Consider the following 23987-nt stretch of genomic DNA (forward strand, 5'->3'; position numbering starts at 1 on the left):
ACATATACATTCGATTACTGAGTATGTGTGTCTGTGTATTTAGTTCTGCTACATTTTATATGCCGGTTTTTATTAGTGTTTTAAAATGAGGGAAAGAAGAAAACTTAGTAATTATTAAGAAGTAAACCGATCATTAATGTTAAATGCTAAGATTTTAATTTATTCAGTAGCCTAGCAGCGGATTAAGCTATAATATTAACAACAAAAACAACAAGAACAAAACAAAAATAAAACATAATGTATTTCACTTGCTTAGACATTAATCCTTAAACAATATGCTATACTATATAAATATATATATATATATATATAATACTATATGCTATTAAATGATAAACAGAACTTTAAACGGCCGACATTAAAAGATATGTTATAGAAATGACATTAAATACCTATTTAAACGCTTCATATGCTATTATACATATATATAAACTTAAAATTACATTAACTTTAGTCATAACAATAGTCACTGAACGTAATATATACAACACTTAATGTGCTACATTCATCGCTCGCTGCAAAACAAAACAAAACAAAACAACAAGAAAAACAACAATTGTTACAATAAATAGCATGAAAACAAACAACAACAATAAATACAGCAGAAAAAACAACATAAGCAAGTAGAGAACAGAAACTATAACGAAAAGCGAAAAGTTTAAAAATAATACATAATAAATTATTATTGCATAAATAATAATGTCCAAATGTGCTTTTATTTAACTGGGTGACTCTTTAATGTTTATAGCATTTAAAGAGCTTACAACTAAACGAGATAAATTAGATAAAACTAATCTCTGGGTGTTGGAAATTTCAGAAATTTAAATATCATGACAAAGACTGGATTTGGTGAGTTGCGAATATGATTTAAATCTTTTTATGAGCTGAGCTTAAGAGTTGATTTAAGATGAAAATGTGATAAGCGAATTAACTATATGTAACAGAGTTTGTATTCCAAATAAACTCTAACAGCTGCAGGACTATAGATCATTTAATAACACACAAAATGATTTGCAGAGCTTACAACTAAACGCGATAAATTAGATATTATTCTCTGGGTGTTGAAGATTTCATAAATTTAAATGCCATGACAAACTTTAAAGTATTTAAAACTGGATTTGGTGAGTTGCAAATATGATTAAAGTGAATTTTTATAATTTGAGTTGATTTAAGATGAAAATGTGATAAGCGAATTAACTATTTGTATCGGACTTCTTATTCCAAATAAGCTTTAACAGCTGCAGGACTATAGATCATTTGGTAATAGGATGTTGGCTATATTTTGCTTGACAGTTGCTGGAATAGAACTGATTTAATAACACACAAAATGATTTGAAGACACAGATGAAGCCGTATCGACAAACTGCATGTGGAAATAAAAAGAATCAGAAGAACCCCGAAGATCAGTTCAGATTAAATGCGTGGCAGACAAAAAAAGAAAGAGTGAGAGAGAAATCGTCAAATGGTCTTGACGTGGCTCAGACGTTCGCTTAAACAGTTATCGATGCCATAAAGACAACGTTGGATGATTTATGCGTCTGGCTTGATTTAAGGGATCAGCTGAGAGCTTTAACTAAATGCGAAGTGAAGAAAAAGAAATGAAACGATGTGAAGCGAAGCGACGAACACAGAACTATATATTGTAATTATGATTATTGAAAAATTATATTTAATTTACAGTTAAACGATCACGTATGCTCACAAAGTAAGTCTTGTGATTTTGTTTTTTTTTTTTTGCGGTTTTTGGGCAAAAGGCCTCGCGGTCAAAAATGCCAAAGCAGCCAAAAGATTTGACCTCAATTATCGATTTAACTTTATTATTGGTTTTGATTTGGACTTTTTGATTTGGTCTCGACTCCGATCGGGATCCTGCCAAAAACGAAAAAACTTGAATTCAAATGGAATGCTGTTGATTGCCGGGTTGCCAAAAAAAGGAAGAACAACAGATCAGTTCTTCGTCGATACTGGCATTAGGTGGGCAGGTCGCTTAATTCTCGTTAATTTCTGTTTTGGCAACGTGCAACGTTTAGTTGATTGCGGGTTCCCCGCAAAATGCTTTCCCCCCATTGCATTTAAATTGATTGCCATCATCTACAGTGTTAATTGCATTTCAATTAAAATGCACGAATTGACAAACTATGGACAACCTCGTTTCACTGTTATCAATTAAAGATTTTTTTCCGACCCACTAAATGATAAACCATAAATGCTCGACAGCAAAACAAATACAGCAAAAGGTTGAAAGCAATTAAAGAAGCTGAAAGTTGGCCAACTTCCACCGCCTAGACACAATTAAAACAATCATTTTTCATATGCGAGCAAGGAGTTGTATCTGTTATTGCGATTGCACTTGGTATCTGCCCCATTGCTATTGGGTTAATTCGTATCGGGGCAATCGATCGTGCGATTTGCTTTGGCAAAAGAAAAAAAAAAGAAGGAAAAACATTCAATTTGGAATGTTTGCAATTGAAGCTGCAGATTGTCCAAGATCTGTTTTGTTTGTTGTTTTGTTTTCTTTGTTGGTAGGCGTGTTGCTTAATCATCGTTATGAAATTAATTTTTACTGCTAAACTATACTGAGGGTAGTTGGGACTAGATAAGTAACATAACTTGGCTACTTTGGTTAGAGTATTTGCAAGTGCGATGTGTTTGTGCTTCTTTTTGCCCATTTCAAAGCAAAGCTCTGTTCGCGTGTTGTGCATCATTTGGCAGTCAGAGTCTGCGTCGCGTTGCCAGCTAATTCGATTTGTTGTTGTGGTTGTTGCAACAAAAACCGATCGAGAGATGTGCGTTTTTTTTTTGTTTTTGGTTTGGTTTGGTTTGCTCCTCTCGATTCGACTGCAGACAAACATATGTTGCATTAATTGTTCATGTTGCTCAAAAGCAACTCATGTTCAATGAGTTTTATTGCTGCTCAACACACAAACAACAACGACAACAACAACAACAACAACAACAACAACAACAACAACAAAAGCAACGGCAGCCGAGGAAACAAATGAAAAGAAAAATTGCAAACAAAACATTTTTCATTACGTGATATTTAAGCAAGGGTAGAGAGTGGAGAGCAGCAACAGCAGCAGCAACAGCAACGAGTAGATGCTCAGCTCTTGGCTCTTAAGTGGCGACAGCCGGCAAAGTGCCATGTATACAACAACAACAACAACGACAGCAACAACATCTACAACTACATACATGGAGGATTGTTTAGGGTCGTCGCGATGCCATAAGGATCTCGACATCGCCTCTCGTCTGCATTCCCACACGCGATCGCAATCGCAGCCAGAGCTTTGCCAGTCGTCCCATCGCCTAGGCGCTGAAGATTCAAACGTATCTATCAGCTGCACATGACCTCAGTCGTGAATCGCGACTCAATTACAATTTATTAAAAGCCGCGCAACTGATTTATAACCAGACTCAGACTCTAGAGAGAGAGAGCGAGCGAGAAAGAGAGAGACCCTTCTTCTACTTCTTCTGGGCACAATGTTAACGTGTCTGGCCATTGACGTTTTGTTGCTCGGTTGCTTGTTCGCCTGTCATGCTGGTGGGGGCAAATTGGCGGCTTATTTGTGTGGAAATTGCCGGCAAAAGAGACAGAGACAGAGAGAGCGAGGCACAGTGAGACAGTTCCAAGAGATGCCTTAAAGTGGAGCCATATTCCTCTAAGTATGCGCTGCGAGCTCGGCGCTGGTGGTGACAGTTCCTTGTCAGCAAGTTACACGACCCCAAAAGGAGTGAATATTATATGTTGTGTATGAACGTGAACATGATCTATGTTATGTTAGGGAGAGATCAGTGCAGTGGGAAGGGGGGCGAAGGGACACTGAAGTGTCCTCTGAAGTGCATCTGTCTAAATACTTATTAATCTTCAGATCGGCAATTTCTGAGGTAACAAAATCCGCTTACCATGTGTTTTCTCAGCTTTTGTTTAGCAAAATTCCAACGATATATATAGTTTTTTTGAGTATGCCCGCAGCCGGAAAGCGGTAACAATGCATTTTTTATAAGAAACATATTTTGCGTCCATTATTTCATAAATCCTCGAGTATCTCGATGGCATCGACCCCGTTTACAGGGCGATTCTAATGCACTCAGGCGAACAAGTCTTGCCAATGCGGTTACCTTTTTATGGGTAAACACACAACACAACACAACGCAACACAAGAAAAGGACCTGGATCCTATGAATGTAGCAACAACATGCAACAAATACGCAGTAGACGAGTTGGGAATTATTAGGCTTACATATGTTATATGTTATGTATGTCGAGGGAGCGCGGAAATTGTGGTTTGATTTCTTCTGGTGCCAGCTCCTTGCAGCTGACGTTTCTTTCGGGGTAATTGCAAACAATCTGCCCATAACATGACCAGAATGGCAAGTGTGCACCGCAGTGCAACAGAGACAGCACGAACGAACGGAACGAGCGAGAGTGACAGCGAGAGCGAGACAGCGTCGGATTGTTCGAGTGGAAGTGGCATTGCTCAGCAGTTGTCTCGCTCTCGCTGTCTGCGCAGGACATCTGATATTATTTCGCTAATTCGATACTTTTATTTCGTGAAACGGGCCAGCACACAATCAATAGCACTTTTCTTGTCTTTTGTGTTTTTCCTTTTTTTTATTATTTCATATTTTTTTCTTTTTCATTTTGCATAATCTTGATACCCTCTATGCCGGTGTGGAAAGGGGTATATTATTATATGAAATGCATAAATTATTTAATTGAATTTAAGTACACTCTTAATTCACTTAAGTCTGCTATAAGAAAACTATTAATATTATTTAAAATACGTTCTTTTCATGTTTCAAAAATAAATATATTTTAATTAATATGAAATTTGTATTTTACACTTACAAGGCTAGAAAACCTTAATATACATATAATTTTTATCATTATTATATTTTATACTACTAAGAAAGTTATTCCTTATTTTTAATTTTATTTTAATTCTATTTCTTTATTATTTATTTCTTATTTATCAGCATAATTTTAATTAAATTATATTGCTATGAATGTTGTTCTTACTTTTTAATTTTGTTATTATTTTTTTATTTTAGTTTTCTTAATTTTTAAAATTTTATTAGCATTATTTTAATGAAATTATATTACAATGAATGTTATTCCTACTTCTTAACATAATTAATATTATTATGTTTATGTTATTTATTTACATTTTGTTAAATTATATAACTATAAATATTGTTTCTACTTTTGAATTTTATTTTTATTATATTTTCAGTTTTATTTACTTAATTTTTATTTCTTGTTTTTTTTTTAATTTAATTTATTTGTATTAATTTCTTCCCCTTTCTAAGGTATTTGACAGGCGAGCAAACTCTTTAACTCACACATTACATTACGCTTTGGCGAGCTGCTTATAGAGCAACCTTTGATTATGCTTAATAATTTCCTGAAAAATAAACATACATTTTGTGTGAATGCAATATGATCCGTTATTTATTTGCATTATCTTCGCAGCCTGCTGCAGTCTTCTTCTTCGGTGTCCACAGAGTTTACAGTGTCTGCGGGCTGTTCGTGTCCACACACACACACACACACACAGAGAGGCAGAGAGTAAGAGAGATGTTCAATGAACACATACCTCACTACTTATTCTTTTTTTTTTTTGTGGTCGCTCCTTAAAAATATATTACCGTTATGCCAGCAGACCACACATTATGTTAATATTATATATTTTTTAAATTCGTTTTTTTTGTGAACGCGTTCACCGCACAGAAGAGATTCTGTGATTTATGCTCTGAGGTCTGGACACAGGTGACAACAGCTGTCAATTGCTTGGCAATTGGCAACAGTTGCCAGCGATTTTTGCGTGTGGTGCGTGGGAAGAGTTTCTCGGCAAGAGTTTCCATTGAGCTTTTTCGACTGTTCGACTGTTCGACAGCCACCAGCTTCTCTTCTTCCGGACCTGGCAAAACCACAACTTGTGCACGTTTCTTGTTTCTTGTTTCTGTTTCCACCCCCCAGCCCAGATTCCTTGCTAGCTACTCTCGCTCGTAGAGCTCGTGTTTAATTTCACAGGAGTAGAGCTGAAGCCCGCACCGGCTTCAGGACAATATCCATATCCTTATCCTTCTTGCTTAGCCTCTGGCATGTGGAGTGGGTGTGTGGCATTGTGGAGTGAAGTGGACCGGGCTGAGAGGAGCAGAGCAGAGTAGAGCTGAGCTGAGCTGTGCTGGGGTCGGGGACAAAAAGAAAAGAAATGTTAAATTTCTTATGGGAAGCATGAATTACGGCCACTTTTTCCTGAACGGAACGAAACTGAACAGAACAGAACAGACCGGAATGGCTATGGCTGTGGCTATATGGCCTTTGTGGCTCTTTGTTGTGTGTCTTAAACAATGTATGTGCGTGTGTGTGTGTGTGCGTACTTACTTCTAGTATATACATATAAGATGTGAAATGTATATGATTTTACGTGGCAAGTCTTATAAGAATGAATATTGTGCATGTCCTCCCAAATACAGGGTGCTATGACAGAGTAATAATATGATAAGACGCAAGTAAGCAAATAGATTGACATCTTAATGGGCCAATATTATTATATTAATATAATATAATTAATATAATATTATATTCAATATAAATGTAAATTTATTTAGAATATATTTTATTATTGTTAAGTTTATAAACTGCTGGGTTATTTGTAATTTTTTCTTTTGAATGTAAATGTTCAATAACTTAGAATTTTGATAAGTTCCTGTTTCCTAAAGTTTATCAATAGTAAGGTATCAATCAAGGAACCTGTATAGAAGTTTCTTTATGTTCACACAATTACAATATACATTTTGGTGTTCTACACACACCCCCCCACACACACACATACACACTCAGATTCATGGCACATCTGAGTAAGTTTTTGTTTGAGTAAAATAAACGCCATATTGTAGACATTGTTAAGGTTTCGAAAATTTTATAATTAATTTTCTGGTTAACATGTTTTTCATATGTGTAAATATGCGCAAAATCCATACAATACAAACGAATTTCCCACTTCCACTCCCTCTCTCTCTCTATCTCTCTCTTGTGCTTGCCATAGTTGTTGCTGCTTCGTAAAGTTCAGGAAGTGTGTTTACAAAGAAAAGCCTTTTGTACAAGTATCAGATTCCTGTGCTGATTACAGAAGCACACCCCAGCAAAAAATAAAAAGGGAAAGAGAGAAACTTCAGTGGGCAGCCTCCATCCCAACTCCTAGGCATTTACCCATTTTCCATTTCCCTAAAAATTTCCAGCATGTGTGTGCTGTGCTGGGAATATTTATTAAAAATTTAAACATTATAAATGATTGTCTGTTCATATCCTGTGTGTTTGTGTGTGTGTGTGTGTGAGCTCCGAGATCTTAAGCAACAAAATCGTTGAAACGAAAACGCAGCCAAACAACATCTTGTCTTGTGGCGCCGTGACTGGGCACTTTTGGGGTCGCGATATTAACCATTAAGGCATTAAAGTCGGCAACAGCAATAGCAACAATAGCAACAACAACAACGGCAGCTCAGTGAAAATCCTTTACAATACACATGCGTTCACATCTTGTAAGTTTTCAACGTCATTTACTGCGATTCAATTCAATTTGAAATTCAAACTCTTTTCGGTTGCTTTGGAGATTGAATGAGACGGACTGAGACTGGGATTGGGACTGAGACTGGGATTGAGACTGAGTGACATGACCATGACGATAGGTAGCCAAATTGCTGTGTCATGCCGCTGCTTTTAGTGACTGCTGCAAATGGCAAAGTCGCCGTTGATTTCATCGGACAATACTCGTCTCGTAATCCAAACTTCATTTGGCTTCTACATCTTGTATTCTCGTCGTTGTCGCTCTGCATCCTTTATTTTTTTTCTTCTTGTGTATTTTTTTATTAACACTACAGTGGGTTTTTCTTATTCGTTTTCGTTTTCGTTTTTTGTGGCCGTCATGCCAAGTGATCCATCTTAATTCGTAAAACATTCGTCATCAGTTTTCCAAATTTTCTATTGTGCAAGTCAATTTTTTGTTCGAGTTCTCCTTTTTTTTTTCTAGTCTTGTTCTTGATTGTGCATTTTAATTTGTCAGTGCAAAAGTATTGCATAGCATTGTGCGCTGTGGCAGCTGCGGACACAGCGAGCTGATCGATGACGATTCTATTTGCCAGCCCAAAATAAATATCCACACGCAAATAGATTCATTGCGTGATGGATTGCTCGGGTTGTGCTCTGTGTGGCTGCCAAAAGGGGATTGCTGTAATCTCTTTAATGCAAATTAAAAGTGCTGCGAAAAGTGCTACACACAATAAGCTGAGTTTTCTAATATGATAAGACTTGGAAATACTCTACGACTTAGGTTACCAAGTAACAAATATTAGACAAAATACATAAATGGGCAAAAAATGTATTCAAATATTCACATTTTTTTTTGGTTTTATTTTAATCAATCTAAATTTCAGATTGTTTGATCTTGATTTAAGATTATGCCTTCTTGGTTTGGGATGTTTGCATTCTTGAATCAAGATTATTTCGTGGTTCAATTTTGACATCAAACAAGCTCGATTCAAGATTTTATTTTTGACTTTAGCTTGCTTTTGCTTTCTGTGTACTATATATAATATATAAAAGCGAAGTTTTAATATATAATTATGCTGTTATATAGGTATTATCATAGTTTTAAAATAAACAAAAATAAATGAAGAATCATTTTCTTTAAATTTGATGCAGTTTGGGTTGCTTATGAGAATATCTAAAATCTGTAAGAAAGCTTCAGCATTGTTTACTTTGCACTAAATGAATCTCATTAGGTTTTCTTAAATGATAATCGGCAAATAATTATGAATTCATAAAAAGGGAAAGCAATATAAAATATACAGCAAATGTTACTCTGCAATACCAGCAGCTTTATGGCGAACCCGTTCCTTCATTCTTTATCGCAAATGTCATCGCAGCCAGACGCAGTAGCAACACCAAATTGAGCTGAGATGATTTCGGGAGGGAAATTAGTATGCAACCCTTTTTTGGTTGATGTTGAACCAAAAAAAAAACGGGAATGTCAAACGCGGTTTAGCGATACGTCATCGTGATTTGGCAAATTTGACAGCCGATAACATGCAGAGAAAAGTCGAGATGAACATTATATGTAGTAGAATTGAATAAACATCGCATGGATGAAGAGGGGGAAGAGAGTCATGCGGACAAAGAAGAGTTGAACGTTTGCTTAATTTTTTGCATAAATTGTTCAGTGATTGTGTTATGAATGTGTGCCTTCTAACAGCAGCTGAGATTGCATTGGATGATACGTGGTAGTCGGAGAAGAAGAAGAATAAAACAATGAGCACATGGACAACAACAACAACCACTTCGACACTTTGACATAAACACAATCTCTCATCATTGGTTGCGTGTCACGCACAGATTTCTCATTTGCTCGCAAAACGAACTGCCAACTGTCAAATTGTTGTTGATAAGCTGTGTGCGTGTGTAACAGTTGTATAAACTCAACTCAATGCAAAAGGAGCTGTAGTTTTAGTTGCTCCAGGACCATTTCAACTCTCAGCTCTCTTGTTGTTGTGTCTCTTTGGTCAGCAAATAACAAAAATTAAATTATCAGTGGCTGGTGCATCAGCCTTAATTCGTTTTGGCGCTGTACGCGTGCGCACGCAATTTCCCAAGACTGCTCCAATTGCCCCATGTCCCGTTCCCCTTTCCTTTAGTTGTCTACCCCAAAGACCCCCACGCAGGGATCCAAACACAAGCGACTGACATAATCGTGAAATATTGGCACGCCAGCTATATCCTTATTTTTTCCCAGGCCAGGCTGAGTTAGGTATTAGCTATACTCTTTAAGCAGATCGATTTAACAGCATCATGTAAAGAGTTATTGTAAGTCTACAAATTGGCAAAGCTTTTGAGATGTAAGTTAGTATTAGATTGTAATACGATTGTGTATGAATTCTGCGCCTATTATCTAGGCAACAGTTATTTGACTTCGATCAAGAAATTTTGTTGTCTTATGGTACATCAGAATAATTAAGTGTAGATGATTGAGGCTTGCTTTAATTAACCAGTCTCTTGCAATGAACACAGATAAGGAAATCTGAAATTTACTATCTTTTATGAGTTTTTTAAATGTATCTATAATTTATTTATAGCTGCCACTTTGACATAGTTTAAGAGATTAAACTCCATCCATTGACATTCAAGTGTATTAAAAGTTTGATTATATTTTCTTGTACCTAGTAAATAAGAAGGGTACTTCGCAGTCGACATGCCCACGATATTGAAACGTGTGATTCTGAATGAATGCTCCAAGATCATTCGCTTGTGCAATATTGACACACACAATAGTAGAAATGAATAGAATTGCCTCGTTCGATTTGGAAATGTTTACAGACCAAAAGGAATTGAAACAGCCCCCGATATGATAGCAGGCGACGTTTTACGAGTGTTTATTTGTACATCTAAACATCTAAACGGTTCCTCATTCTCGTACTCGTACTCGTATTCGTAGATACCCCCAAAATGCAAAGCAAACATCGCAAACACGCGCTGGGTGGCGCATTCAATGTTACGACGAGACGAGAGTATGGAACGTTTTTGATTTTAATGATATACGGGCAAGTATTTTTTGAGTTATTGTACAGGGCCGTCGTCGTCGTGTGTAGTGTAATAAAATCTCACCCAGACTCGATCGGGATGGATGCAGTATAGTTTTATTGTTTTTTTTTGTCCGTCTCCGTCGATTTAATTAAAGCCAGAGCAAAGCGTACCGCCAGCGACGTTGTTACTTGGACAATTTACTTGCCGTTTATTTGTTTGTTTTAGGCGCGTCGTCATCAGTCCGCCTCAGTTTAATCCTCCTCCTGCCCAAAATGCTTTGCCACCTCATCCATTTATTCCATCATCCAGTCAGTTCAGTTGCAGTCGGATGGTTCGCTCTTAATCTCTCAAGCAATTTCACACGTTTTGTTGTGTTAAATAACTATATATACTATACTATACGGTGTATTCTGTTGCTTGCCGTTTTTAGTGTGGTAATTAAAAGTTGTAAATGTTTATGTTCATTCTTTTGGTGACCACAAGTCTAGGGCAATCCAAATTGCATACGCATACGTCGTTTATTGGGAAGGGAAGTTGTCTGAGTTGTATTAAAGTGTAACAAGAAATGAATTGTTAATGAAAATACAATATAGGAATAAGAAATACGAAAAAGAAACTACAGTTTAAGACTTTCTTTTTAATCATTTGTAAAACGTTAAGTTTAATTTACGAATACATCATTTATTGGTGACATCAAAGTGATTAAATGCACAGCGCCAATGCAGTTTATGCTCGACACTCCAGAGATGTCGATGTGTTTTATTCTTTTTTATAGGTAATCCATAAACTTTAGCACACGTTTCTTCATTAATTTCGACGTGTTTATTTGTTTAAACTAACCTTTTATGACGCAGTGGCGCTAGATCCACATACTATACACTGAGATATAGTAGAGGGGCGAAGTGGGAGTCGACGAGGCGGACTCTGAGCGAGTTTAGGGCATCCACATCAGAGGGCATCGCTGCCACTGCCGACAGCTAATTGAATTTAATTGGCGTGAAAAATCTGTAGAAAAATAAACAAAAACTTTTCGTTTTTCAAAAAATTTCAACTTCTTGTTTTGATATTGTTTTCTTTTTTGCTTTGCTCTGAGGTTGTTGTTGTTTTTGTTGTTGTTGGTTATGTTGCATAATTTTACGAGTTGTTTATTTCGTTTAGCAACAATAATTTTAACTTGAGCCCGACCACCATTTACGGCGCATTTTTATTGTCGCTTGCAAATGAATAAAACAACGAGAACAGCACAACAAATAACAAGCAAGAAAACAGCAATAACAAAGTCAAAATAATTGTGGTCAACAACCACGATCGGGGCGTTAAAAATCTATAAACGAATGCACAAGGCTCTCTCTGCTCTCTGCACGGTGCCAGGGAGATTTCATTTTCGGCGCCACTTGGCCAAAAACTTGACGTAACTTGACTTGGCTAACAAGTCATCAGGGCAATATGCTTAAATCATGTTGTGTGACAACCCGCTGACAATTGTACAGCTCAATTCAAGGTATCCAGATGATGATGAACTTCAAGCCAACGACGATGACTGAATCCACTTAACGATGCACTGCATCCACAGCACACAGCACACAGCACACAACAAAGCCCTCAAGGGTCTTGTGTGTCAGCAGCAAGGAATACCATTAAATCGCGAAGCGCGTGGTTTATTTAAAATTAACAAACCAATAAAAATGCAGACCAGCGGCAAGCAAAACAATAGCAATACGAATGAGCGCACACTGTGTGTGAGTGTGAGCAGCAGCATTGCGAAATAAGAAAGGGAAAGAAAATCATTTCTTTGCTCTGCTGAACTTCAGTGCTCTTCTCATACATTCTCAAAAAGCTTACATGGTGACCCCCAAAGTTAATTGTCTTCGCCTTTGGAAGTTTGGCGTTCTTTTCTACATTCTCTTAACAATTTTAAAGTAAAATGCATTTTTAATGAAAGCTTAAGAAAAGGCAAAATCTTAGGAAATGTTGTGGTTATTAGAATATGCAATTATGTGTGATGTGTTTTCACTTTTTTTTCTATTACAAAGTGTGTGCAAATGTCAAGCCTTAAAATTGATGTTGATGTGATCAACTATAGACTATATTTAATTTGAATTAGGGTTTGTTAAGTTCACGAATTTCTATGGAAATACTTTTCGAAGCCATTGATATCTGATATCAGCAATACTCACCAGTGAATAAATAAATTTCCCGTTTGTCTCGTTCTTAAAAAAGGTAAGTCAAATTCAGCTATTGATTTTGAGAAGATAATATACCTAAAAGAGTATCTTAACTAGTCATAATCCGCTACTCGCTTTATATTAAAAGCGTGCATTTAATTAGTATTTATATACTCAGTCGATGACGCTTTCTGCTTTTAAAATTATTATCAACCAAAATCAGTTGTATTAACAATATCTTTATTTGTAAATTATTAAAAGAATCAATTTAGCAACATTATAAAGCATAAATTGGCAAATTTCTATGTAAATCTCCATTGATATTGTCAGAGCAGCTGCTGATATGATATATCTGCAGTAGTCGCCAGTCGGTAGTGCGCAGCTGACCAATTTCTGGTTTGGTTTGGCAAAGCCATGTTACTCCATGCATTTCTTATCGTCATCGTGAGCATCGACAAAGCAAAACAATGCAACGCGCAATCAGCGACACTTCATCGACGGCCACCGAAAAAAAGATGCAGAAAACAAAAGGATACGAAGCGTAATGAGGGCGAAAATATCTTTATTTAAAGAGGTAGTGAGGTAGTCGTAAGGTATAGGAGCTTGCCTTCCACAGAAGAAGGCAGCAGCAGTAAAAGCAGCATACATATTTGTCATTCGCATGGGGCGCAGGCTGTTGGCAATAATCGCAGAGCAAATATCATGCAAAGATCTCTTGTTGTTGTCCCACTAGCGACCAATGCGGCTTAATTAGATGAGGCGACAAGCTGCCAGGAGCCAGCATCGAATCGAGTCGAGTCGCAAGTCGCGAGTCGCGAGTCTCGAGGAGCAGCAGCCACGATCGGTGATACTTGCGCAGGAATATGGCACACACTGAGAGCTGAGAGATCTTAGACTGTAGACTGTGGCTAAAACAATGCCATGTTTACAAGTTGTAGGCATGCATATGTACTTGACTCGTACTCGACTCGTAGTTCGCCCCGAGATAAGTTAAATTCTTCCTTAAGGCCTTAAGGGTCTCGTGTGCGATTCGGGTGTGAGCTAGTTTAAGGTCTCTGTGAAGCAGAAGCTACTGCCACTAATGGCATATTTTGCATTCCAAAGGGCATTGCGCCAATTGCAAATAATTTTCGAGTGTAGTTTGCTTAATAAGATCACGATTTCCCGATAAAACAACAGCCAACAGCCAGAGACTAGACCACAAAACTTGCACTTGTACGAAGTCGAGGTATATGCACTAAATTGTAACTTTATGAATTTTAAAAGTAAATAAATGATGTAGAGAAAAGTTATAGCAAAATAAGTAATTCAAAATTCATTAGAAGTAGGATCATTCAAACAAAATATTATTAATTTTATGCAGAGTATACGAAATTCTAGTTGCCATTGCTGCACTTCGCAGAAACAATAACTTAATTTAGTTGTCTTACATCGTGTCGTTGCCGGCAGCTCAGCAGTTCAGCAGCAAACTTCAATTGGTTTCGAGTGGCCCTCTAAAAAGGCATCGCAGTGCCATTTGGCCAGTTGGCGTCGTCGTTGCCATGCTTGGCCGGGTGGTATGTCAGCATGTTTGGCTCTGTGGACTGCACACATGCGGGAGGGAAGAAAAACTACGCATATGGGGAGCCAAGAAGAGAGCACGAGAGTTCCATGCAACTATCGAACGTAGCGCCAATTATACAAACAAAAGCTGCGACGCAGTCCGAAATCTGTAAATCTGCAAGGCAAATACAAAGCAAAAAGCACAAAAACAAAAAAAAACAGAATACCCAAGTAAAATGCCATTTTAGCAAGATGGTTAAAAGGCGATAAACGAAAGGCGCACCGCTGGGTGCCAAAGCCAAAAGCGAAAAGCGAAAACCAAACCCAAACCCAAAGACAAACCAAACCGAAATACAATTAAAGCCAGATCGGCAATGAGTTCAGTATGGGAAACAAGCAACGCGTTTTGCAGTTCCCTAATGGCCAATGAATTAATTTGCAGTGTATTTTAGTTTACAACTTTGTAATTAATTTGCAAGCGAAACAGATAGATCGAAGGAGAGGGAGAGACACTACTTGCACTCCCTGGATGATAGAGATAGAGGGAGTCAGGAGTAAGGAGTAAGGAGTATTTAGAGCAGTCGATATTTGATGGCACGCAGCATGGGGAAGCGATCTCCGGTGCATTGGCCACGGAAATCGTCCAGCGTCAGATCGAAGAGGGCGACGCCCAGGTTCTTGGCCTTCGCATATTGTGCCTTGCTGCCTGCCGTATCGGGATCATCGAAGCTGACCCACAGTCCATGAGCGCCATCCGAATCCGCCACACGATATGCAAAACTTCCATGACGTTTCGTGGGATCGGGGACACGTGTGATGGGCGCATCGCCGCCTTTGCCATTGACGTTGCTGGGATTGGGCAGCAGCTTGCAGATCTCCGCCCAGTTGAGCATTCCGGGTGTTTTTGTTTGCGGTCCAGCTGGCGCTTCACCATTAGTGTTCGTTACCACAGGCTTGTCTACATGGTCCGAGTCCAAAGTCAGTTTCCAGGCACGTCCATAGGTGGCAATGCCAATGTTCAGCTTGTTGGACGGCACGCGCTGAAGCAGCCAATGCTCCATCTGGAAGTTGACGCTGTAGTGGGGCAGACGATTATCGCTGTTGATCTCGTAGAGCGGAGCAGTGTAGTCGGCTTCGTCGGGGTTGCGGGCGGGTGTCAGGAAATCAAAGGTGCCCAGATTGATAAAGTCAACCTTAGTGGCGATGGCAGGTGCATCATAATACCCTGTAAAGCAAACGGATTAGAGAAGGTTTTCTCTTTAAATTTCCTCAACTTACAACTGGAGTTGACATTGGGCAGCACAGTGAGCGAGAGGAGCAGATCGTTGGCTTTGAGAGAGCTGCTCAGCTGAGAGACCAGCTCAGTCATCTGGGTTTTGTGCGTATCGGCATTGGTGTCCACAACGAAATCACCGGTGAAGAACTTCTTGAAACTCTTCCATGCCATGCCCACATCGGAGTGCACCTTGCGTGGCTTATTGCGCGGCAACTCGAAGGCCAAATCGAGGCCATCGAAGTTGAAGCGACGCACCAAGTCCTTGGCCGATTCAATGAAACGTCTTTGTCCCTGCACACCGGATTCCAGTAGCTTGACGTATTTCTCCTCAAATTCAGTATCACGATCACCGCCAACGCTCAACAAGAACTTGACGTAGGGATACTTATCCTTAAACTGTGTGACCTGGGCAAAGTGACGATTATCGTAGTCCAGTGGTCGATTGATGCTCTGCATCTCAAAGGTTTCCGGATGAATGCCCGCATAACCGTAGATCACGTGAGTGCAAAACTGCAGTGCCAGCTCCAAATCAGGTAATGTAAACTGAGCCAGACCTGAGAGTGTGAATCATCAAATACGTAATGAGTTAAACAGAGCAAGAGAGCGAGCGAGACACAAGCATAGTGCGTACCTTGTCGCAGAAAGCCGCGAGAGTCGTAATAGCAAATTAAATTTGGACCAGCGCTCACTTGCAGTGGAGCTGAGAGCAACACAACACTGAGCGCCATGCCGAAGCCGAGCCAAAGAGAGCGCATTTTTGCGAGAGCGAGAGAGAGTGAAAGCGAGAGCGATAGCGCAAGAGAGCGTTAGAGTGACAAAGGTGATGATGTGAAGCGAGATCACAATTAAAGACGTCCGCACGAAACGAGGCACAAAACGAAACTAAATCCGAATGGGAATGGAAATGGGATGAATAAAGCTTTGCTCAGAGTCAAAGTCGCAATAACAATAACAATAACATTAACAGATACGAGATCGGGTAATGGGCTTTATACGTATTATCAACGAAATTTCTACGGAATTACGCGACGACTGACGTCAAGGTCAATATGAGATCACCCCGCTTTCGGGTAATTTACAAACCTTAGCCATATAAGCGTGTGTGCATAGTGAGACATTGCCAGCTTCAAGTACAATGCCATCTTATTTGGCAACGGCTTACAAACAACTTTAAATATGTATTTGGCGATAAGCTCTCACCAAGAGCATCATAGTTCAAGCAGCCAAATCTCTGTCAGCTGATAAGCGCCAAATGATTTCACTCGCGAAATATTCAAGATAATTTTAATATTTATTGGAGTATTATGATTGATATTTGCATTTACAAGCGATATTTGATGGCACGCAATAATGGATATCTGTCATTTGTGCACTGGCCACGGAAATCGTCGTAACTCAAATCGAAGAACGCCACGCCGCCCAGATTCTTGACACGCACATAATCCGCTTTGTTAGATGCCGTCTCCAAGTCATCGTAGCTAATCCACAGACCCTCAGTGATGCCCTCCTGTACGGCACGGAATGCGAAGGTGCCGTGGCGCTTCGTTGGATCGGTGACACGCCTCAGAGGCGAATCGTTGCCCTTCAAGTACTTATTGTTTTGATTCTCCAACTTGCCACAGATCTCGGGATAGCTCAGTATACCAGCTTTTTGGGATTGCAAGCCAGCTGGTGCAGCACCTTCAGTGTGTTGCACAACGGGTGTGCCTTCGATGCCCGATTCTGCGGTTAGTTTCCAAGCATTGCCGTAGCTGGCAATACCCAAGTTCAGTTTTTGGGAGGGGAATCCCTGCTGCAGCCAGTGCTGCACTTGGAAGTCGATATTGTAGTGATCCAGGCGATTTTGGGTCGCAGAACTGTACAGTGGCGAAGTGTAGTCGGCCTCATCGGGATTGCGGGCAGGTGTGAGGAAATCAAAGGCGGCAAGATTGACAAAGTCAACAAGACCGTTCAATGCAGGCGCATCAAAGTACCCTAAGTATAAGGAAAGAGATTTTTAGGTGATAATGTTAATTAGTAACTACTCTTTACTTACACGTTGAGTTGACATTGGGCAGCACCGTTAAGCTCAACTGTAGTCCGTCATTTCGCAGTGAATCTTTCACATCACGCACAAACGCTGTGAACTGTTCCTTGTGGAGGGCAGCATTGGTGTCCACAACGAAATCCCCAGTGAATAGCTTCTTGATACTCTTCCAAGTGGCACCAAGACCGCTGTGCACCTTCCTCGGCTTATTGCGTGGGAATTGGAATGCAAGATCGAGGCCATCAAAGTTGTGGTTCTTCACAAGGGAGAAGGCCGTCTGAATGAAGCCTGCCTGACGCACTTTTCCGCCCTCAAGCAGTTCAATATACTTATCGGGATGATCGGCATCGATATCATAATCACCGCCCACACTCAGCAGCACTTTGAGGTGTTTGTACTTGTTCTTCAGGGATGTGATTTCATCGAATTGATGCTTGTACACATCGAGGTTCTCGTTCAAACTGTACGCCTGATAGTTGTCGCCGCGTATTCCCAGATAGCCGTAGACCAAATGCGAACAGAACTGTAGAGCGATCTCTAAGTCTGGATTTAGTAGCTTGCCCAGACCTGCGAATGGGATTATTGTCACAAGTTTGTTAAGTGTAATTTGTGTAAAATTGCCCGCACTTTCAATCTGAGAATGAGATTCAGAATGAGAATGGATATGTGGGACTGCAATCAAATGACCCCCACTGTTGTCAGTGGTGTCTTTGCCCACAACGTATTGTGATCATTGCCTCGCTGTGACTCAATTTAGACTGAACAACAACAAACTTGTTGAAATGATATGTATATTGAGAAATTTATCGTTTGCTTGAAGTGCGCACAGTTGCCTGAGAGTTTGCATAAATGCGGCAATAAATTTTGAAATAAGATTTCCACTGCTTATTAATAAATATATTAAAGCGTATCAAAAGTATAAATCGAATGTGTTACTTATTACTTTTGTTCTGTTTTTGGCATTACTTAAATACATTTATCCAATGCGACTGCCATTTGGTTCCACTGTGCGTTGTGGCGTCCTCGAGTCATTCACTTGTTTGGTCTCCAACAGAGCAATGTTGCTGCGGCAGTTGTCGCGTTGGACTCGCTGAGAGTTGTACACTCAGATTTCGCTTCAAAGTGCGTGGTATCTGTTTGTTTTCTTTCGTTCATTTACTTTGTTTTAAATATTAAAAGCGCTTTTGTTGTATTGTTGGTAAGTCAACTTCTAGAATCTAGATCTTGCAATTCAAATTCTTGTTTTGTTTTCTATTCACTACACTATTTGTTTGTAACAACAACATTAAGCAAGCTTGGAGTTCGTTTTAGAGAGCGAGAGACGCGACTCGATTCTCTCTCTCGTAAAGCTTCAATGATAAGCCACTGACCTCCAGACCTGTCTAGTAATCGTAAGCTGCGAGTCTGCCTTGGCGTTGGCTACGTGATAGCTTTTTTAATTGAATTAGAATTCTCAGAACGGTTTGTTTTGTGTGAGTTGACATAAATTTGTGAATATACATATATGTATGCACTCTATATGTTTTGCATTGGGGCACTGTGCTAATATTATAAGTGTGGCTGAAGAAAACAGGAATTTTGTGAATTAAAAATGCAAAAAAGAACAAAGAACTCAATCAATTATATAAGAACAGCTTCTGTGTTAACTTATAAATACACAGAATAATCTCAAATTCAGAGTATTTTGCATTTTTAATTTCTCCTAATTCTAATTAATGATTTTTATTGATTTTATTGATTCAAATGAACAATATTTTAGATAATCAGAGCTGCATTTATTGTTCATGTTATACGAATACTTTGATGTTATTTAAATTGCAACTTTTTGAAATGCATATATTATTATATAATATTTAACGTCATAATTCTGGTTATTTCGCTTTTGATTACGTCGAAATATTTGTTAATTAGAAGAAAGTGAAAACTGGTTTGCCGAAATTAATTCTTGTTATTTGGATGTTATTTTCACATTATGTTATGTGCTAATGAATTAAGCATTTATTGACTGTGCCAATTGGCAAAACTTTCCTTGAATGTCAAGGTTGTGTATTGTACTTAAATTACCAATACAAATCACAATTCGATAGTGTCTTACCTTCGCGAGTGTAGCTGGCCGAATTATAGTAGCAAACCAAGTTTGAGGCTGCGTTGGTGACACTCACATGGAGACATGCGAGAAACGCAAACAAAACCAACAGCTTCATGATGCGTGAATGTTGGCAAAATACACAATAGACACGATTGGAGTTACACGACCGCAGCGTCGTTTAAATGAAATCGAACTGAAGCTGAAATTGAAATCGAAAACGCAAAACACCGAGCGACAAAGTTGAGCTTATGAGCTGATGACGAAATCAAAAGCTTCCGCAGAGAGCAGCTCCAACAGAGTGTAATATTTTACTCAAGAAAAATTCGAATACGAATGCCTGTTTCTTGATAAGCCGCCACAAACATTTATTGAGTTGACTTTTATGTATATTTTGTTGTTTTGTTTTTATTGTGAATTTAAAATCCAAGTCGTATCTTATTTAATGTCTACGATTATTCCGAGAAGTCGTTTTGTTGGTTCCTGGGACGAGCGAACCAGCTCCCAAACGATATTTGATGGTGCGCAGTACTGGGTATTGATCGCCACTGCACAAGCCACCAAAGTCATCATAGCCCAGATCGAATAGAGCAACACCTCCCAGATTGGTTTTAGCATAGTTTGTCTTGTGGGAGATGGTATCCAAATCATCGTAACTAATCCAGATGCCTGCTTCACGTCCCGTTGCTGGACGGAAAGCGTAATTCCCGAAAGCAGTGCGGTGCAACGCCGACTGATCGTCCTTTTTAACATGGTTCTCTGGATTGATCAGTTGAGAGCAAACTTCCGCAAAGCTGAGCAGACCAGCCTTCCTCGTATATGGACCTGGTGGTGCGGGACCCTCTGTGTCTGAAACGACGGGAGTGCCAGTTGTACCTGATCCACTGGTTAGTTTCCAAGCGTTGCCATAGCTGGCAACTCCCAAATTGATTTTGTTGGGGGCAAAACCACGGTTTAGCCAATATTGTGCCTGAAAATCAACGTTATAATGGTTCAAACGATTCTGAGCTTCCGGATTATGTAGTGAGGCTGTGTAGTCCGCTTCCTCAGGATTGCGTTCGGGTGTGAGGAAATCAAAGGCGGCCAGATTCACAATATCAACGATCTTGTTTAATGCAGGAACATCAAAGTACCCTGAAAGAGGAGATCCTTAGTAAATTTTCATAAATTTCATTTTTTTTTGTGCTTACAAGATGAATTGACATTGGGCAGCACGGTCAAACTTAGCAGAAATCCGCCAGGATATAGCGTATCCTTGATGTCACGAGCAAACGTCGTAAACTGATCCTTGTGCTTATTAGCATCAGGATCTACAACGAAATCGCCTGTGAATGGCTTCTTAAGAGATTTAAAAAAGTTTCCAATGGCTGAGTGAACTTTTCTGGGCTTGTTGCGTGGAAATTGATATGATAGATCAAGTCCATCGAATCCATAGTTCTTCACCAGAGCGAAAGCCGACTGGATAAAACCTGCTTGACGCGCCTTTCCTCCTTCGAGCAGCTCGATGTATCTATCATTTTGAGGATCGCGATCACCGCCCACACTCAGCAGGACCTTGAGCTTAGGATATTTGCGTTTTAGTGCGGTCACTTCAGTAAATTGATGTTGCTTAATGTCCAGATTTTCATTCAAACTGTAGGCTTCATAGGTGGCACCTCGTATTCCTGCATAGCCATAAATCAAATGCGAACAGAACTGCAGACCAAGTTCCAAAACTTTATTAGACAACTGGCCTCGATCTAGGATAATGAAGTTCAGGAATTATTATTAATTATATCCTTTATATTTTAAATATTTATGCTCACCTTCACGTAATAAACTTTCGGAATTGTAGAAGCACACCAAATTTGGTTCGTCCTTTGTGACATAGCCAAAAATGCATGGCAGTGCCAAAAGTAAAGCTAGCACTTTCATACTGATAAGTTGAAGTTAACTTTTATGTCGACTGTTACGTTGACTAATCAAAATGAGACTAAAGTGAAAATTGAAAGCGCAGCGGAATTTATCTGATAACAAATGTACTCAACTGCAAAACAAGCTTTGTTTATGACGATAACGAAAGCAAATATACATTAGCACATACTCATTAAGATAAATATAGAACAAGTCGAGAGAATTCAAGTTATCCCTCAGTACTGAAACAACCGTTGCATGTATTTAAATAATAAGTTTGGCATCTCTTAATGTTGAATTAAGATATTACTGATGACTAAGAATTTGTTTGCAATTTCGTTATACTTACATTATAATCAAATAGATGGTTTTCAAAACGTATTTGCTGATAATCTTACTTTTAATTTAGATTATACTCATTAGATATACGATATTCTTACTTTCGATTTATATTATCTTCATTAGAGCACTGGACATGCCTTCAAATATTCTCAGAATAAATTATTTTTGCGCAGCACGACAGACATTCTAATTAACATCCATATGTGTGTTAATTTAATAACCTGTTTTGTTTATTTTGACGCTTTATTTAATTAATATTGTCGACTTTCTTTAAGTAACAGTTATCAATATTTGTTTCTATGGAACGTGTTATTTCAAATAGACAAAAAAAAAATAGATCTTAAAGCGAAACGGCAAACGGAACAGAACATGCTGATAGTAATAAAAGCTATAGAGTTCTTGCATATTAGAGGTGATTTTATTGGTTTATTTAAAATAAACAAATAATTTTATGTAATACAATTTATACATTCAATTTTTAGTCCTGCCATTTCAAAGGCAGTCCCAATTCTTTTCTTATAGTGCGCAGTACTGGGAACTTTTTGCCAGAGCACACTCCTCCAAAGTCATCGTACTCCAGATTAAAGAGAGCGACACCTCCTAATAATGGATCAGCATGCATTGCCTTATGTTGTATGGTATCCAAGTCATCATAGCTAATCCAGATACCGTCATGTCCAGAACCCTTTGCTGGCCTGTAAGCGTAATTTCCAAAATTCGCAGCCTCTATTGGCGACTGAACATCCTTCTCAATTTCATCTTCTACATTTGCCAACATCGTGCATATTTCTGTGTAGCTGAGAAGACCAGCTTTCTTTGTGTAAGGACCTGCTGGAGCAGGACCATTTGTGTGTTGTACAATAGGTTTGCCAGTATTACCCGATTCTTCAGTTAGTTTCCATGCATTTCCATAGGCTGGAATACCCAAATTGATTTTTGTGACAGGAAATTCTTTCATCCAGTAGTCAGTTTGAAAAAGAACATTTAAATGTGGCAATCGATCCTGTGATGTCAGTCCGATAAGAGACGCAGTGTAGTCCGCTTCTTCGGGATTTCGCTCGGGAGTTAAGAAGTCAAAGGTGGCAAGATTTACAAAGTCAACGAGACCGTTCAGCTTCGGAATATCAAAGTACCCTACGCAGAAATACTTTTCAATTATTTTGTTTAATTAAAAACAATTCTATTGTACTTACAAGTGGAGTTAACATTAGGTAGCACAGTCAAGCTTAGCAGAAAGCCATTAGGGTGCAGGACATCCTTAACTTCGCGAGCAATCGATATAAATTCTTCCTTGTGCTTTTCTGCATTAGGATCCACAACAGAATCGCCAGTGAAGAACTTTTTGACACTTTCCAAAGCCGCTCCCAATGTGGAGTGCACTTGCTTGGGTTTGTTTTTGGGAAACTGATAAGCCAAATCAAGACCATCGAATCCGTAAGTCTTAACTAACGACAAAGCCGATTTGGCAAAACCTTTTTGACTCTCACTTCCTGCCTCAAGTAGTTCAATGTATTTATTCGGATGCTTTTCATCGATATCACGATCACCGCCCACACTCAGTAGCACTTTAAGCTTAGGATATTTGCTTTTTAATGACGTGACTTCAGTAAAATGATTCTTTTTAATGTCTAGCTCTTCATTTAAGCTGTGTGCCTCGTAGTTGTCACCACGAATTCCTGCATAGCCATATATCAAATGCGTGCAGAACTGCACAGCAAGAGTTAAGTCTTTAATCGGTAACTTGACTCCATCTGATTAAATATGGAATAAGTGATTAATTAGCTGTTTTAAATAAATGCAATTTGTTTTCACCTGAATTGTAAAAGCACACTAAATTTCGATCACGATAGAATTCGTCTTCTGCATAAAGACACGGGAGCAACAAAATTAAAGCTAACACTTTCATGGTGCTTAGAAAAGTCCTTAATTCACACGACTTTTGCATTGACTAATCGAATTCCAACTAAATTGAAATTTAAATCGAAGCCCTATTTATAGGAAACCAAATGCAGATGCATGCAAAACTAGCGTATATGATGACAATATCAAATCAGCACAAACAGCTTAAAAAACAA

General features: G+C 38.8%; 5 protein-coding genes and 1 long non-coding RNA gene across 6 annotated transcripts in view; 1 reads left to right on the forward strand and 5 right to left on the reverse strand.

Annotated features, from left to right (window-relative positions):
* Positions 1 to 10235: 10235 nt before the first annotated feature.
* Positions 10236 to 14219, reverse strand: LOC133849635 (uncharacterized). Its single transcript, XR_009895403.1, has 3 exons — positions 14178 to 14219; positions 11423 to 11587; positions 10236 to 11120 (listed from the first exon to the last, which is right to left on the reverse strand). It is a non-coding gene; the product is annotated as an uncharacterized LOC133849635 (long non-coding RNA).
* A 449-nt stretch (positions 14220 to 14668) lies between these two features.
* On the reverse strand, positions 14669 to 16452 carry LOC133849570 (chitinase-like protein Idgf3). The gene is made up of 3 exons (XM_062285744.1): positions 16197 to 16452; positions 15568 to 16119; positions 14669 to 15514 (listed from the first exon to the last, which is right to left on the reverse strand). The coding sequence occupies exons 1-3, from the start codon at positions 16318 to 16320 to the stop codon at positions 14862 to 14864; spliced, it is 1329 nt and encodes a 442-aa protein (XP_062141728.1). The 5' UTR covers positions 16321 to 16452; the 3' UTR covers positions 14669 to 14861.
* A 396-nt stretch (positions 16453 to 16848) lies between these two features.
* LOC133849578 (chitinase-like protein Idgf2) lies at positions 16849 to 19880 on the reverse strand. Its single transcript, XM_062285757.1, has 3 exons — positions 19687 to 19880; positions 17601 to 18158; positions 16849 to 17539 (listed from the first exon to the last, which is right to left on the reverse strand). Exons 1-3 carry the CDS (start codon positions 19793 to 19795, stop codon positions 16887 to 16889), a joined length of 1320 nt encoding a protein of 439 aa, XP_062141741.1. The 5' UTR covers positions 19796 to 19880; the 3' UTR covers positions 16849 to 16886.
* LOC133849524 (leucine-rich repeat-containing protein 15) overlaps positions 18656 to 23987 on the forward strand; it is a 63675-nt gene continuing 58343 nt past the window's right edge. Inside the window, exon 1 of the mRNA XM_062285680.1 lies at positions 18656 to 18789. The gene's annotated coding sequence lies outside the window, so the exon portion shown is untranslated. The remainder of the gene's footprint in view (positions 18790 to 23987) is intronic.
* Positions 20070 to 21652, reverse strand: LOC133849535 (chitinase-like protein Idgf2). Its single transcript, XM_062285691.1, has 3 exons — positions 21483 to 21652; positions 20868 to 21416; positions 20070 to 20811 (listed from the first exon to the last, which is right to left on the reverse strand). The coding sequence occupies exons 1-3, from the start codon at positions 21589 to 21591 to the stop codon at positions 20120 to 20122; spliced, it is 1350 nt and encodes a 449-aa protein (XP_062141675.1). The 5' UTR covers positions 21592 to 21652; the 3' UTR covers positions 20070 to 20119.
* On the reverse strand, positions 22310 to 23886 carry LOC133849543 (chitinase-like protein Idgf2). The gene is made up of 3 exons (XM_062285704.1): positions 23725 to 23886; positions 23106 to 23663; positions 22310 to 23046 (listed from the first exon to the last, which is right to left on the reverse strand). The coding sequence occupies exons 1-3, from the start codon at positions 23855 to 23857 to the stop codon at positions 22391 to 22393; spliced, it is 1347 nt and encodes a 448-aa protein (XP_062141688.1). The 5' UTR covers positions 23858 to 23886; the 3' UTR covers positions 22310 to 22390.

This window comes from Drosophila sulfurigaster, chromosome 2L, assembly GCF_023558435.1.
Source record: "Drosophila sulfurigaster albostrigata strain 15112-1811.04 chromosome 2L, ASM2355843v2, whole genome shotgun sequence".
Taxonomy (NCBI): Eukaryota; Metazoa; Arthropoda; class Insecta; order Diptera; family Drosophilidae; genus Drosophila; species Drosophila sulfurigaster.

Bases quoted from the DNA above. Each gene is read 5' to 3' on its own strand.
- LOC133849578 (XM_062285757.1), bottom strand. From the start codon at position 19,795: ATGAAGCTGTTGGTTTTGTTTGCGTTTCTCGCATGTCTCCATGTGAGT. The intron at 18,159-19,686 runs GTAAGACACTAT...TCCCATTCGCAG, and splicing joins GGCCAGCTACACTCGCGAAG to GTCTGGGCAAGCTACTAAAT. The intron at 17,540-17,600 runs GTAAGTAAAGAG...CCTTATACTTAG, and splicing joins GCCCAATGTCAACTCAACGT to GGTACTTTGATGCGCCTGCA.
- LOC133849535 (XM_062285691.1), bottom strand. From the start codon at position 21,591: ATGAAAGTGCTAGCTTTACTTTTGGCACTGCCATGCATTTTTGGCTAT. The intron at 21,417-21,482 runs GTGAGCATAAAT...TCATTATCCTAG, and splicing joins CGAAAGTTTATTACGTGAAG to ATCGAGGCCAGTTGTCTAAT. The intron at 20,812-20,867 runs GTAAGCACAAAA...CTCCTCTTTCAG, and splicing joins GCCCAATGTCAATTCATCTT to GGTACTTTGATGTTCCTGCA.
- LOC133849543 (XM_062285704.1), bottom strand. From the start codon at position 23,857: ATGCAAAAGTCGTGTGAATTAAGGACTTTTCTAAGCACCATGAAAGTG. The intron at 23,664-23,724 runs GTGAAAACAAAT...ATATTTAATCAG, and splicing joins AGTGTGCTTTTACAATTCAG to ATGGAGTCAAGTTACCGATT. The intron at 23,047-23,105 runs GTAAGTACAATA...ATTTCTGCGTAG, and splicing joins ACCTAATGTTAACTCCACTT to GGTACTTTGATATTCCGAAG.
- LOC133849570 (XM_062285744.1), bottom strand. From the start codon at position 16,320: ATGCGCTCTCTTTGGCTCGGCTTCGGCATGGCGCTCAGTGTTGTGTTG. The intron at 16,120-16,196 runs GTACGCACTATG...TCACACTCTCAG, and splicing joins TCGCGGCTTTCTGCGACAAG to GTCTGGCTCAGTTTACATTA. The intron at 15,515-15,567 runs GTAAGTTGAGGA...TTTGCTTTACAG, and splicing joins GCCCAATGTCAACTCCAGTT to GGTATTATGATGCACCTGCC.